The following is a 14,825-nucleotide window of genomic DNA, read 5'->3' on the forward strand; positions in this document are numbered from 1 at the left end:
AATTTTAGGAAAATTTTTAAGATCAAAACTTTTAGATAATAAAAATGAAACATAATATTTAAATAACACTAATGACAGTTTCTAAACAGTAGAAGGTAATTGATATTGTTTGTGGTATTTCACAAAGGTTGTTTATATCCAGTTTAATGACTCCTGTTGTGACCCGTAGGTTAGCTTTAGTATCTCATTTTTTGTAGAGATAGGGTTTTGCCATGTTGCCCAGGCTGGTCTTGATCTCCTGGGTTCAAGCAATTTGCCTACCTTGGCCTGCTCATGGTGGCATGAGCCACCGTGCCTGGCCAAAACAATTTTTAAATTATTTATTATTTCTAGGCTGGGCATGGTGGCTCACAACTGTAATCCCAGCACTGTGGAAGGCTGAGGTGGGAGGATCTCTCGAACCCAGGAGTTCAAGACCAGCCTGCACAAAATAGCAAGACCCTATCTCTACTAAAAATAATAATAATACTAAATTTATTATTTTTAAATAATTTAAAAATATTTTCATAGAGATGGGAGATTTTCTGTGTGGCCCAGGCTGGTCTTAAACTCCTGGATGTAAGCAATCCTCATGCCTTTGCCTCCCAAAGGGCTGGGATTACAGGCACGAGCCACTGCGCCCAGCCTCCACCTTTTGGCTGTTATGAACAACACTACTATAAACAGTCATGTACAAATGTTTACATGGACACAGATTTTCATTTCTCTTGAGTATATAACTAGGAGTGGAATTGCTGGATTACATAGTAACTACATTTAAACCATTGAAGAGCTGCCAGACTGTTTTCCAAAGCTGTTGCACCATTTTACATTCCCACTAGCAGCCAATGAGGGTTCAGATTTCTCCACATCCCTGCCAACATTTGTTGTTACCTGAAGACTTTTCTTTTTTTTTTTTGAGACAGAGTCTTGCTCTGTTGCCCAGTTGGAGTGTAGTGGTATGATCTCAGTTCACTGCAACATCTGCCTCTCAGGTTCAAGTGATTCTCCTGCCTCAGCTTCCTGAGTAGCTGGGAATACATGTGCATGCCACCATGCCCAGCAAAGATTTTTATATTTTAAGTAGAGATGGGATTTCGCCATGTTGGCCAAGCTCGTCTTGAACTCCCAGCCTCAAGTGATCTGCCCACCTTGGCCTACCAAAGTGCTGGGATTACAGGAGTGAGCCACTGTGCTGGGCCCCTGATGACTTTTTTGATTCTACTAATTGTAGCAGGTATGAAGTGGTACCTCACCGTGGCTTTGATTTGCATTTGCCTGGTGAGTAATAATGTTGAGCTTCTTTTCATGTGCTATTGGTCACTTGTATATCATCCTTGGAGAAATGTCTTTTCAAACCCTTTGCCAGTTGTTGCTGGGATAATTTGTCTTTTTGTTATTGAGTTGTAAGAGTTCTTTATATATTCCAGATATAAGTCCCTTATTATTAGATAAACGATTTACAATAATTGTCTCCCAATCTGTGGGTTGTACTTTCACTTTCTTGATGGTGTCCTTTGAAGTAGTTTAGTCAACAGTACTGATTCTGCCTCATCTTTTAAATTTTAACTCAGCTTGCAAAATAATCACTCAGTGAAAAACTTCTCTTGTAATATATATTTCTCATTGATAAACAGAATAAAGAGTGATGACTACTTCCACTTCTTGAACATACATACAGCACATATGACAAGAACTGATTCTTACTTTGCACACATTAGTAGTTTCATCCAACTGTAATCTCTCTCTCTCTCTAGTAATGTCCAGAATATAGTTATCACTCTTCCATCAACCACCCCATTACCATTGCATATGCCATTCGACAGTGTCATTTGATGAAGTATTTAATCCAGAACTAATTCTGCTGTCTCTCTCTCTCTCTCTCTGAGAGAGGGTCTTACTGTTGCCCAGGCTGGAGTGCAGTGGTGCAAACACAGCTCACTGCAGCCTTGACTTCTTGGGCTCAAGCTTGAGGTGGGAACCTCAAGCCTCCCAAGTAGCTGGAACTACAGGCATGCACCACCATGCTTGGCTAATTTTTTTCCCTCTTTTTTGTAGAGATGGGGTTTCCACATATTGCCCAGGCTGGTCTCAAACTCCTAGGCTCAACTGATCCTCCTACCTCAGCCTCCTAAAGTGCTGGGATTACAGGCGTGAGCCACTGCACCCAGCCTGCTGTCTCTTTTGAGCATTAGCTTCTAATTGCCAATTTTGTAGCTAGCTTTACAAGTTTCTCAGCAATAGTAGGATTTGCATCCATTTTTACCTCGACTGTACTTGTAAACAATTTCTCCTTTGGCATTTTGCATCTTCTCTGCTTTTAGCAATAGATTTCTTAATTTAGTGGTATTATTTTTCTTCTGTTCTGAAAAAATTCTATTGATTTAACAGAGAGGTAGATCATTAGGCTTTATTTAATAATGAAGCAAAAACTTTGAAGGGCTCATGCTTTTATCAAAAAATGTTCTAAGAGAGAAACACTAACAGTAGGGGTAAATGGATTTCTTCTCTTATATGATCAATTTTTATATATTCACTTCTTAATCAAATTCTTTTATGGAAACTAGTATAAGAATAATCACACTCAGATTCAGCTGCCTTGGCATCTTCTATACTGGTACTGGAGTTCTTTGAATTACGTCTATACTAATGTTGAACTACAGTTGACCCTTAAACAACATGGGTCTGAATGGTGTGAGTCCACGTATGTGGAGAGTTTTTTCAGTAGAAGTTATACTGAGTATGTCTGCCTCTTTTGCCTCCTCTTTCACCTCCTCCACCTCTTTTGGTTCTGCTTCCTCTAAGACAGCAAGACCAACCTCTCCTCCACCTCTCTCCTCAGCCTGCTCTATGTGAAGGTGACAAGAACAAAGACCTTCATGATAATCTGCTTCCACTTACTGAAGAGGCAATACATTTCTTCTTCCTTAGGATTTTCTTCATAACATTTTATTTCTAGTTCATTTTGTTAATGCGCTATATAATACAAATAACATACAAAATATGTGTTAATCGATTATGTTATTGGTAAGATTTCTGGTTATCAGTAGGCTATTAGTAGTTAAGTTTTGGGGGAGTCAAAAGTTATACTTGCATTTGACTGTGTCAAGAGTCGACACCCTAAGCTCCATGTTGTTTAAGGGTTAAATGTAGTTTGAACTACACTAGTTTGTACTGGTTTGCAGTAATTATTATATTATATTCATCATTAATTGTATGCTTCAATGAACCATTGTTGAGACATGATCCATTTTGGGAAGCTAAGAATATAACTTAAGCAAGGAAAAATGAATGTAAATATAACAATAACATATGAATGACATGAAGTTCAGATGTCAGAATCAAACACCTCTGTTAAATGAATGCTTGCCAAGACAAAACAATCAATGCAATCAATTCTTATTATCTATTAACAGTCTAATAAATTGTAACAGATATGATAAATTAAACGGGATCTGAAGAATGTGATTCTTACATTTTGTAGGATAAAATGTAAGAAGTATATTTTATATGATAATGCTTATCATATAAATGTTTATAGAATAACATTTTATATGATAAATTAAATGGGATCTGAAGAATGTAAATCTTACATTTCAAAATGTGAAATAAATGTGAACAAAATGAACCTGTTGCTTATTCATACCTAACTGCTTGGGAATCTTAGTAGATAGGTACTCCAGTAGTTCAGGAATCACACTGAGAAACATTGCCCCAGAAACCAGAACCTCGCATGTAGCAGGAACTCAAAGAGTAGCTGTTATTATCTATATTCTTACCTGTTCTACCTGCCTTGAAGCTTGAGAACATGTCTGGCTCACCCTGGCTAGGTGCTCCCTGGGCTTCATCCACCTGATTAGTTGATAGACTTTATTGGGATTTCTGGGTTGTAAGCCTAAGGACCTTGTTTATCTTGCTCACAGCTGTGTTCTTAGGCCTCACACAGTGTCTGCTATACAGTAGAAGCTCAATAAATATTTACGAAATGAATATATAAATCAAAGGGAGAGAAATTAATTTTCTGTGATTTGGGCCTAAGAAAGGAGAAAAATCACTGGATAAATAACTATTTTTCTAAGCAGAATGTAGCTACCTACAGAAAGGCACCTATGGTGTGGTTGGCTAACCATTTAGTAACCTACTCATCAACAATTAACACAGCGCTTTCTCCTTGAAGTTACTTTTAAATATTAGAACTTTTATAACTTTAGCATTTTCAGTGGAATTCTAATGTTTAAAAATATCATATTTTTGGGTTTTTAATCTCACATTTAAATTTATATACAGCTATCTCACAGAAAACTCTCTTAACAGAACTACTGACCAGTGAGTAGTTTTGCTAGCTTTAAGAAGTGGTGTGTGTGTGTGTATATATGTATATACGTATGAGTGTGTGTGTGTATTTTTTAAAGAATAAGAGTAAAATCTCCTTTTAAAGGTCTGTTTAGTAAGTTTTGCTTTAATTTTTGTACCAAGAGATTGTTTTTGTTCTCTGTGCCTTGAGACGATTTATTCCTGCTTTATAGAAAACAGCAATAACTCATGGTCATAGAGAGTAGAAGGATGGTTATCAGAGGTTGGGAAGGGTGGTGCGGGGAGGTGGGGATGTTTAACGGGTGCAAAAAAAATAGAAAGAATGAATAAAGCCTACTATTTGATAGCACAACAGGATGATGACTGCGGTCAATGATAACTTAATTGTATATTTTAAAACTTAAAGAATGTAACTGGATTGTTCGTAACTCAAAGAATAAATGCTTGAGGAGATGGATACCCCATTCTCCATGATGTGTTTATTTCACATTGAATGCCTGTATCAAAGCATCTCATGTGCTCTATAAATACCTACACCTACTGTGTACCCAGAAAATGAAAAATAAAAAACAAAAACAAACAAACAACAACAACAACAACAACAAAAAACTACAACAGAAGCCAGAATCAGTATTCTGTTTGTCATTGTTAGCTTTGCAAACAGAATGGGTATGATGGTGGTGAGATTTTAAACAGAGGAAAGGAAAAGGAATGCACTGCTGAAAACAGACTAAGACGAAGCTTAGGGGAAAAAAGTTACACATTCCATGTAGCAGACAACAAAGCCAACAATTTCCTTTGGCAACAAAAAGGCTGCTGTTAGGTAATAAATGTATCTTCCCTACAGTGTGGCAATGCAGTTTTTAAATCCTAAATTAGAACCCTTTAAAATAAGCCTACCATGCCCCTCTAGCATATTTTGTCCATGTTCCACTAATGTATTCTTAGAATTCCTAGAGATGAGAATGATGTAACTGCCCTTGAAATCTGCCCTGATCTCCAACATCTGCATTGTGGTAATTACCGAGCTATTGTTCAGATACAAGTTAATCACAGAGGTAAGCCTGGAAGAGAGTAATCCTTGCAAGCAGGATAGAGGATTATAAACAAATTTGTGTTGAATGAATAAACAAATGAAACAATAAATAGATCACAAACTAAGTATCACAAACTCTTGGTTATCAGAGGTTTCTAGGTAGCTTAAAAAATAGTGCATATAAAAAAAATCAACCCATTTACATGTTAAAGAGCATCTATTATTTGGAATCAGGCTTTAGGCAAAAATAGATTCTAAAATGTGGCTACTGTAATGTAGTAATACTTGTTTTCCTCCTCATCCACACTTTGCCAATAGTCTCTCATTAAAGCAAAAGATTTCTTTGTCCCAAGGACCTAGTCCAGTGACATGTACTTGGTAGGTACTTTGTAAACCTTTACAAAACCGAACTAACATGATTAATGAAAATGTCTAAGAGAGAAAGCTATAGGCGGTTCCGTCAAAAACAGAGATCCATATAATGTATATACCCTAGTTAAAAATAGAGCAATCAGTGATATAAAGGTTAGTCCTTTCTGGGCCACTGAAGAGTGATTCAGTGTATAAATACAGTTCAGGTTTGGGTTTATTTAACAAAAGTTTTAAACACAGGAATCTCCGGTTGAAGTATGGAATCATCAAAGTGATGAATATAATTTAAAGTTAAATTTAAATAAATTCAGGCCTAGGAAGCCAGCCTCCAAACCTATTCTCTGTTTTTAATTTCAAACTTAAGTAAAGTCTTATTTGTAATTTTTTTAAAATAAAGGCAAATTCACAATTACAAGGGACAGTGCTCCTTGTCACATATTCAGCAGATACCAAATCATTACGGTCTATGTATAGTACGAGAGAAGTCTTTAAAGTTAGAAATGTTTTTCTTAGGAACTCTATTATAACTTGAGCTATAACTTTCATGAAGACACTCTAAAAACAAAGAGAAATCCTTACCTCTTGCAATTAAATTTCAATAAAAATTTCAATTATATGGAGTGCTGGATTTTTCCTGTAACCCTCATATTAAATTTTGTGCTCAGTATTAAAGGACTTAAAGTCAATTTCTTTACCAGTACATTATGGGGAACACAAATTAAGATGAAAAAATGAACTGGGAATATGTATGCAAATATTGTGTATTCATATTCTTATACAGCATAATCTGTAAATCTGGTACTAATGAGACTCAAGATTTAAATGGCTGAAGAATGTTTTTAGTGAATTATTGTCAATCAATGCCTCTGTTCCAGGATAAATGTAATCTTGAAAGGTAAAACACCTATTATTACAAATTCCTAACTAAGTACAGTACTTCATTATTTCAAAATGTCACTGTCAATTTATAGAGTAACAGATAAACATCTTTCTACCATATATCTGAATGCCTTTCCTTCAGAGTAAATGAAACACTGATTATTAAGAAAAAGTATAAACAATATTTTTATAGCAATAGAAGATACCTAGTGAGCATTAAAAATCTATAAACTGGCCAGGTGCAGTGGCTCACGCCTGTAATCCTAGCACTTTGGGAGGCCGAGACGGGCGGATCACAAGGTCAGGAGATCGAGACCATCCTGGCAAACACGGTGAAACCCCGTCTCTACTAAAAAATACAAAAAAACTAGCCGGGCGAGGTGGCGGGCGCCTGTAGTCCCAGCTACTCGGGAGGCTGAGGCAGGAGAATGGCATAAACCTGGGAGGCGGAGCTTGCAGTGAGCTGAGATCCGGCCACTGCACTCCAGCCTGGGCGACAGAGCGAGATGCTGTCTCCAAAAAAAAAAAAAAAATCTATAAACTAGTTACAGTGTTCTAAATTTTCATATTTGTTAATGTGGATATATTGGGTTTCATTTTTTAAAAATATTTAAAAATTTATCTTTTTGGTTTGTTTGTTTTTAAGAGACAGGGTTTCTGTCACCCAGACTGGATTATAGTGGTGTAAGCATAGCTCACTGCAGCCTTCAACTCATGGGCTCAAGTGATTCTCCCACCTGAGCCTCCTGAGTAGCCAGGACTACAGGCATGTACCACCATGCCCAGCTATTGTTTTTACGATTTTTTTGTAGAGATGGGGCCTTGCTATGTTGCCCAGGATGATCTCAAACTCCTGGCCTTAAGCCATCCTCCTGTCTTGGCCTCTCAAACTTCTGGGATTACAGGTGTGAGTCACTGTGCCAGACTACACTTGCTATAGGGTCCCACATTGTTGCCTAGGCTGGGATACAATGGCATGAACATGGTTCACTGTAGTCTCAGCTTTCCAAGTAGCTGGGACTACAGGCATGCAACACCACCCCTGGCTAATTTTTGTATTTTTTGTAGAGATGGGGTTTCACCATGTTGCCGAGGCTGGTCTCTTAACTCCTCAGCTCAAGTGATCCACCCACCTTGGCCTCCCAAAGTGTTGGGATTACCAGTGTGAGCCACCCCCCAGCCCTGGCCAGGTTTTATATCATTGTAATCAAATATTGTTTTTTTCTTCCAAGTTACTTTATTTTATGTAAATTCAGATGTTCATTTATTCAATCACTTAACAAACATTTACTGAGTGCTGACTTTGTCCTAGGTACACTGTTAGGGGACAGACTTACAAGCATGAATATGATATGACTCTTGCTCTTAACAAACTCACAGTTTAATGTAATACAGGGATAAATGAGTAAAATACAATAGTTCAGGGTTATATTAAAACTGTCTATATGTTTCACATTTGCAATAACTAAAGGATAGTCTATTAAAACTATCCTTAGAAACTTTTCATCTTTGTTCAGAAATAAAACTCTCCCTTACTTGTTCTAGGGAAATCTTTTAAAAAGAAATTTAAAACAGATATATTAAAAATGATAATCTTACAAATATCTGTGAACATAACATCTCAGATTAACAAATGCTAATATTTGTTTCATATTTTATTTTAAGGCTGTTTTCTAAATCCAGAAATTTCTTGAATGAACCAAGCAATAATGACTTCTTGAGATAATTACTTATAGCTCCTACCAGCTATATGGCCTTGGGCAAATTTACTTAACTTTGACTCTCAGTGTTCTCATCTGAAAAGTACAGATAGTCATACCAATCTGTGCTAGATTATCTGCCATTTACCCCCTCAGGATCCATGTTCTCTACACAGCTTTTTGCCCATGGAGGTTCTCCTACCTTTCAGCTTCTGATTATGCTAAATTAATAGGAGATACTAGCAAAAGATCAGAGAAGGAAGGTGAAGCTAATCCCCAGTTTCCTCCCTACTGGGCCACCAAGGTTGGCTATATCCCTCTGTCAGAAGCAGTCCTCTCCATATAGCACTCTCTCCTAGGCTTTCAGGCCTAGAGATGATAATGGTTCCCTTTAGCCTTGGGTCTGTATTATCTTCTGTTGATTATTTTTTTGAGACAGATTCTCGCTCTGTTGCCCAGGCTGGACTGCAGTGGCATGATCTTGGCTCACTGCAACCTCCACCTCCCAGGTTCAAGAGATTATCCTGCCTCAGCCTCCCAAGTAGCTGGGATTACAGGCACACACCACCATGCCCAGCTAATTTTTGTATTTTTAGTAGAGACAGGGTTTCACCATGTTGGCCAAGCTAGTCTTGAACTCTTGAACTCAGTGATCGATCTACCTCAGCCTCCCAAAGTGCTGGGATTACAGGTGTGAGACCCCATGCCCAGCTTCTTCTGTTGATTTTTGAAAACCCTGCCCACATCTTTAAAAATGGTCACTTTATTAAACTCTTCTTAAATAACCTAGCTTAAAAGTGTCTATTTACTGCCAGAACACTGACTGATCACAACTTCATGGATTATTCTGAGGATCATATGAGATGATTAGTGCTTAGCACAGTGCCTAGCACATGATAAATACTAGGTAAGTATTGAACACTATTGTTATCAATAATGCTTTTATTATTGTTTTATTTGAGGTTCTATGTTCATGTTATCTATAACACCTGACTATGTTTAGGAGGTTGGAAAACACCTGAATATGTTTAGGAAGTTGATAAATTCAGAATGCTAGAGATCTTTTGCTAATTCTCAAGGTACTTCAAACATATATTCAAATATAAAATGTGTTTATTGCTAATTAATCTCAATATTTAAAAAGAGTAAGAGGACCATAAAAGTGAGTGATAAAATCCATATAGTAGACATCATTTCCTGGACTATAGTTTCTTCTATAAAAATGCTTCTGAACTAATTTCTTGGAAATCGACTTCCTGTAACCACCCCAAATCTAGCAAAGTGTAAATAGTCCATAAACTAAAACAAATCATTGGGTCTTGGGGTCATAAAAAGAATGGACTGAAAGGTAAACTTCATAGCATAAAAACCCTTGGTAAATTTGGAAATGCATCTTCATCATCTTTATTTATCGACCATATCACAGGCATGTACCATCATTTGACAAATTACCTCATCAAAATCCTATTAAAGATCTGCTTAACCTTACCTCGTCCTTTATATCTTCCTGTTGTTGGGCTGTGAAGATCTCCATTGCAGCCATGAGTCTCATCATTAACTCATCTACTGTTGTGTTCCCTAAAAACATATAGAGATTGCCAAACTTTATATAAGCTTTTTATATATAACTTCAAATTATTAAAGTATTAGAAACTGGAAAGTCATTCTAGAATTAACCAGAAAGGAAAACCAGTCTAAAAAAATTACAGTTAAAATACTTTTGTGGTTTTATTGAAATGTTTCATATGTTTAATAAGAAAGAGTAGTATACTGGCAGTTGAAATTTCAGAACAGTTATATTTGAGGGAGCAGTTTCTTAATAAGAAGGACTTTTAGCACTATATAGATGAATGTCCAAATCATGAAGTTCAAAAGTTCTGTCAAATTATGAAAACATATCTAGTTAATAACACTAGCAACAACTACTAGTTGTTTACATATCACTGATTAGGCTAAGCACTTCTATACTATCTCATTTAATCTGTACAACAATTCTACGAAGGATTATGACTTAGTTTTAAAGAGAAGAAAAATGAGTCACAGAGAGCTCAAAAAAACTTGTCTGACTAAGGTCAAGCTGGTTAAGTGGTGAGGTCAGAATCTGAAACCAGAAGAGGCTGACTCGAAGCCTGGCCTCTTTGCCACCCACCTCAGTCTATTACCTTATTTAGAATTATCTTCTATCACCAAAAATCCTCTGGTGAAACAAACAGTAACTCAATTTCTGAAAAAAATGATTTCTTTTTTTGCCCAATTGATATTTCTCCCTTTCAGCTGCTTTTAAATGACTCTTATGATCTTTATAAAGAAGATATTTTAAATGTTTGATTTTCCTTAATGTCATTTTATTCCCTGACCAAGTCCATAACAAACATATGGCACATACATGCCATTTCCTGAACACATTTAAGTCATTGTTATTTGCTTGGGATGTACCTACAAGAGAAAAAGTCATGAGGATATATAAAGATATGACAATTCTCTTCTCTCAAACCTACAGGCAGAAAGAGTTAGGTTTTCTCCATGGCTTGAGAAGGGATCTTCTTCCCCATTAACGAAATGGCCACCAACAGGACAATAAAGACCAAGCATTCTTGCTGGCATTTTTCCAGAAGGCATGATCTTTCAATGGTGCTTTCCCTAATTATCCTTATGACCATTGGCAGCATGGGTTAAGGGAACATCTATGGTCCTTGGCAAAAGAAATGATCTAATTTGTTCACATCAGTACTACTCACTCAGTAAATGAGCTACAGGACAAACGTTATCTTGGCACTAAGAAAACAGAACTGGTTTTATAGTTAGAGTTCTAACTCTAATTCCATTACTTATAAGCTATATAATCTAGTACCTGGAAATTGTCTGGCACATGACAAAGGCTTTGATGAATATTTATTCAGTAAACAAATAAATGAACAAATGAATAAATGGACTGTAGCTCTCTAAGGATCAATTTCCTTTTCTCAAAACGGAGATAACACTATGTAATGTTCTTAGAAGGAGTGGACATAATGTAAAGTATACACAAATCGTTGGTAGTTAATATTAATAGATATGACACATGACAAAAGAAGTTTAGGAGCACCTTCAATATAGATATTTTATTCTTTTGAGACAGGGTCTCCTTTGTTGCCCAGGTCTCAAGTGATCCTCCCACCTCAGCCTCCCAAGTAGCTGGGATTATAGGTATGTGCCACCACACCTAGCCAATGTAGATTTTATTATTGGACAAGTCTCTGGGTTTCTATGTTTTATTTAAAAACTGTAGTGGCTAAGACTCAGAGCATGGGAAATGGGTACTATATGGAGTATACTGGAATCATCAGTGGGAAAATACTACAGTTGTATAGGTTGACTACATACTGGCCATTAATTTTTAGGCTTAAGTCACTACTTATAAGCTATGTTTTAGCCCTAACTGGAAGGATCCACGGCCAAACTGAACTCGTAGGTACTTCATACTTAAGCCCTTATTGATCAAAGACAGAGAAAAAGTGTACTAGTTAATGCAGTTCAGGGCAAACTTACTCTTTATAGTTGATTGCAGCAGTTCTCAAACTTTTTGGTCTCAGGACCCCTTTACACTGTTAAAAATTACTGAGATACCCAAAGAACTTTTGTTTATATGGATTATGGCTATTAACATTTACTGTGTTAGAAATTAAAATAGAAATATTTAAAATAAATTCATAAATCCATTTAAAACTAACAATAATAAACCCATTGCATGTTAATATAAACATTACATTTTTATGAAACATGACTATTTTCCAACAGAAAAAGGTTAGTGAGAAGAGCAGCACTGTAACATTTTTGCAAATCTCTGTAATGTGTGTGCCTAATAGAAAACAACCGTATTCTGTATTCTTGGACATCTACACTAACCAGTTACAATATCTTGTACTGATTGAAATTTACAAAGAGAATCGGGTCGCACAAAGATATGTAGTTGGAAAAGGGAGAAGTATTTTCATAGATAAGTGTGGATATTCTTTGACACTACACTTAAACTGACAAGTGTAAGTTTTCTTCAAATTAGATGCACATGGAATTTGAAACCCTATCAATAAATCTGTGTACTCCGTTACATTAAAATCCATTGCCCTTTGAAAGGATCTTTTATCTGTGTATGATTTTATAATATGCACTGATCATTTGTAAAACATTGGTTCACTGAGTTATGTATTTCTCTGCTGAATGCTGACACACTTCATTATAGAATATTAAAAAAAAAAAATCACAAAAAACGTCTGGCAACTACCCAGGCTACATATGCATAGTTTGCCTGTCAGTAATATTTTCAAGTAAAAATAATTTCTATAAGAAATAAATCAAGTAGTTCAGTGTAAGCAACCACACCAGTGCTTTTCTTCGAGACCACCAGTATACTTTAGTATGCAGCAGAAGTGCTTTACCCATGCCTCCCACGGTGCCACACAAACTATTAAAAGGGTTAAAATTTAATAAAAGTAATAATTTTTACTGCTTCATCAAGGACATTTTTAAGGCTTTTTCTTTTTTTTTTTTTTTAACTAAATACATGGCAATTAAGAATATGACTACTAGTACAGTTTTGTGTTACGGCTTTGATTCGTGCTAAGGTGCCAAGAGTTTTTATAAACCATTCCTTTGGAGCCACTAGTGCAAATGTCAACACAGTAAAAAAGGCAAAAAAAAAAAAAAAAAAAAAAAAAAAAAAGTCTTATTACAGTTAGGAAAATGATTTTGACTTTACAGATACCCTAAAAGGGTCTAGTCTGAAGTCTACAAACCACACCCTGAGAACCACTAGTTCTTGCAATGTTGCCTCTGACAGGGAAAGCAGGAATGAAGTGTTATCTTCATTATCCATTTACCCTATGCAAATCAGTTCCCCTGGAGGTCTTTTTAAACACTGTTTATGAAATTGAATGCTCTAGTTATAGAGAAAACATAAAATGCTAGAGGTCTGGTTTTATTTGGGTTTTAAAGGCACTGCAATTTACACTTATCCCCTCCTCCCAACCAGACTTAAATGGAGGCAGAAATCAGTACCCCAGATACAGTTTTAGCTTGAGGCACTTGAAAAACCTTTTCCCCAGTGGCATATAGAAGATATACTGTTCAACCTAAGCTTTGTAATGAACAAGGTAATATTTTACACCAACCCCTGGAGTGCATTAGTAACAGTAAACAAAACAAAATCATTCACTTCTTTTTTGGTAAAAGAATGTGCATTGTGGTTAAATTCACAGGCATCTGACAGTTTCCTGCTTCAGGGTTGCTTGGAGTCATACAAATAAGAAGAAACAATTGTCATTGTGAAAAATTCAATCTTCAATATACAGTGACTGGATTTTCTAGATAGCTAAAGATAAGTACTTCTTTCAATTAATCAACATTATAACAATAAATCAATATAAATAGAAATTAAGTACTTTACAACTGATTATGTCCTAATTGCTAGATTATAGAATTTAGCAATTCTGAACATTTAACTTGAACATCCTGTGTCCCAAGGGTTGCGCAATTTTATTAAGATGTTTCTGTTAGATTTTCATGCAGCATATTATTTTTTATAGCACCTATACTTTTTGAAGACATTTTTCAGGATGTTCTATATTTTCAAATGCAAATTTACTAATAGAAATATTGTCAGCTTTGGTGGAAAAACTATAAAGTTATCACATACCAAGAAGGCTTTACTCTCCTTGTGACATGTACTTTACCTTGTATCACATTCAACACTTCATTAGATGATCGCTTTCCCATAATAATCAGGAAAAGCGGAAACTGATCTGTTTTTTGAGTTCGAATGGTTTGTGCCACAACACTGCCAAAGTGTCTATTGCACATAGTCAGAAATCTAAAAGGAGACAAAATACAAAGTAAGTTTTGCTTTGTAGTTTAATAGATTTACTAGTACTTCAACAAAGAACTCATTGTGTTGTTAGTTATGTTAAATTAGACAGCCTACCTGATATCAGTATGTAAAATCTTGCTATATTGAGTTTTCAAACATATCTGACATGATATAGAAGTGATTATCACATAGAAAAGCAGGAAGCATACCCTAAATGCTGTCTGGGGCTGACAGCATAGGATTCTTCGTCTTTTTTTTTTTTTTTTTTTTTTTTTTTTTTTTGAGATAGAGTCTCTCTCTGTCGCCCAGGCTGGAGTGCAGTGTTGTGATCTCAGCTCACTGAAACCCCTGCCTCCTAGGTTCAAGCATTTTCTGCCTCAGCCTCCTGAGTAGCTGTGATTACAAGCTCCCACCACCACACCTGGCTAATTTTTTTTTTTGTATTTTTAGTAGAGACGGGGTTTCACCATCTTGGCCAGGATGGTCTTGAACTCCTGACCTCATGATCCACCTGCCTTGGTCTCCCAAAGTACTAGGATTACAGGTGTGAGCCACCGTGCCCAGCAGGATTCTTAGTCTTAAACACTACAACACCACCCTTAAACTATGAGAAAAACAAACTAAATTAATTTCAAGAGGATAAAATTTGTTAAATAGAATAATACAGTGTTGTACAAAGACAGACAGACTAGCATCATCCTAA

The 14,825-nt window shown here is 36.1% G+C and overlaps 1 protein-coding gene across 2 annotated transcripts in view; it reads right to left on the bottom strand.

Moving 5' to 3' along the window:
• The window catches only part of FAF1 (Fas associated factor 1), a 506,672-nt gene that overhangs the window by 79,380 nt on the left and 412,467 nt on the right, over nt 1-14,825 (bottom strand). For both annotated transcript variants that reach the window (XM_050802190.1, XM_050802198.1), the window contains 2 exons: nt 13,989-14,125; nt 9,770-9,858 (listed from right to left, as the gene is read on the bottom strand). In XM_050802190.1, coding sequence (XP_050658147.1) covers nt 9,770-9,858; nt 13,989-14,125 — 226 coding nt within the window. The remainder of the gene's footprint in view (nt 1-9,769; nt 9,859-13,988; nt 14,126-14,825) is intronic.

Source organism: Macaca thibetana, chromosome 1 (assembly GCF_024542745.1).
Source record: "Macaca thibetana thibetana isolate TM-01 chromosome 1, ASM2454274v1, whole genome shotgun sequence".
Taxonomy (NCBI): domain Eukaryota; kingdom Metazoa; phylum Chordata; class Mammalia; order Primates; family Cercopithecidae; genus Macaca; species Macaca thibetana.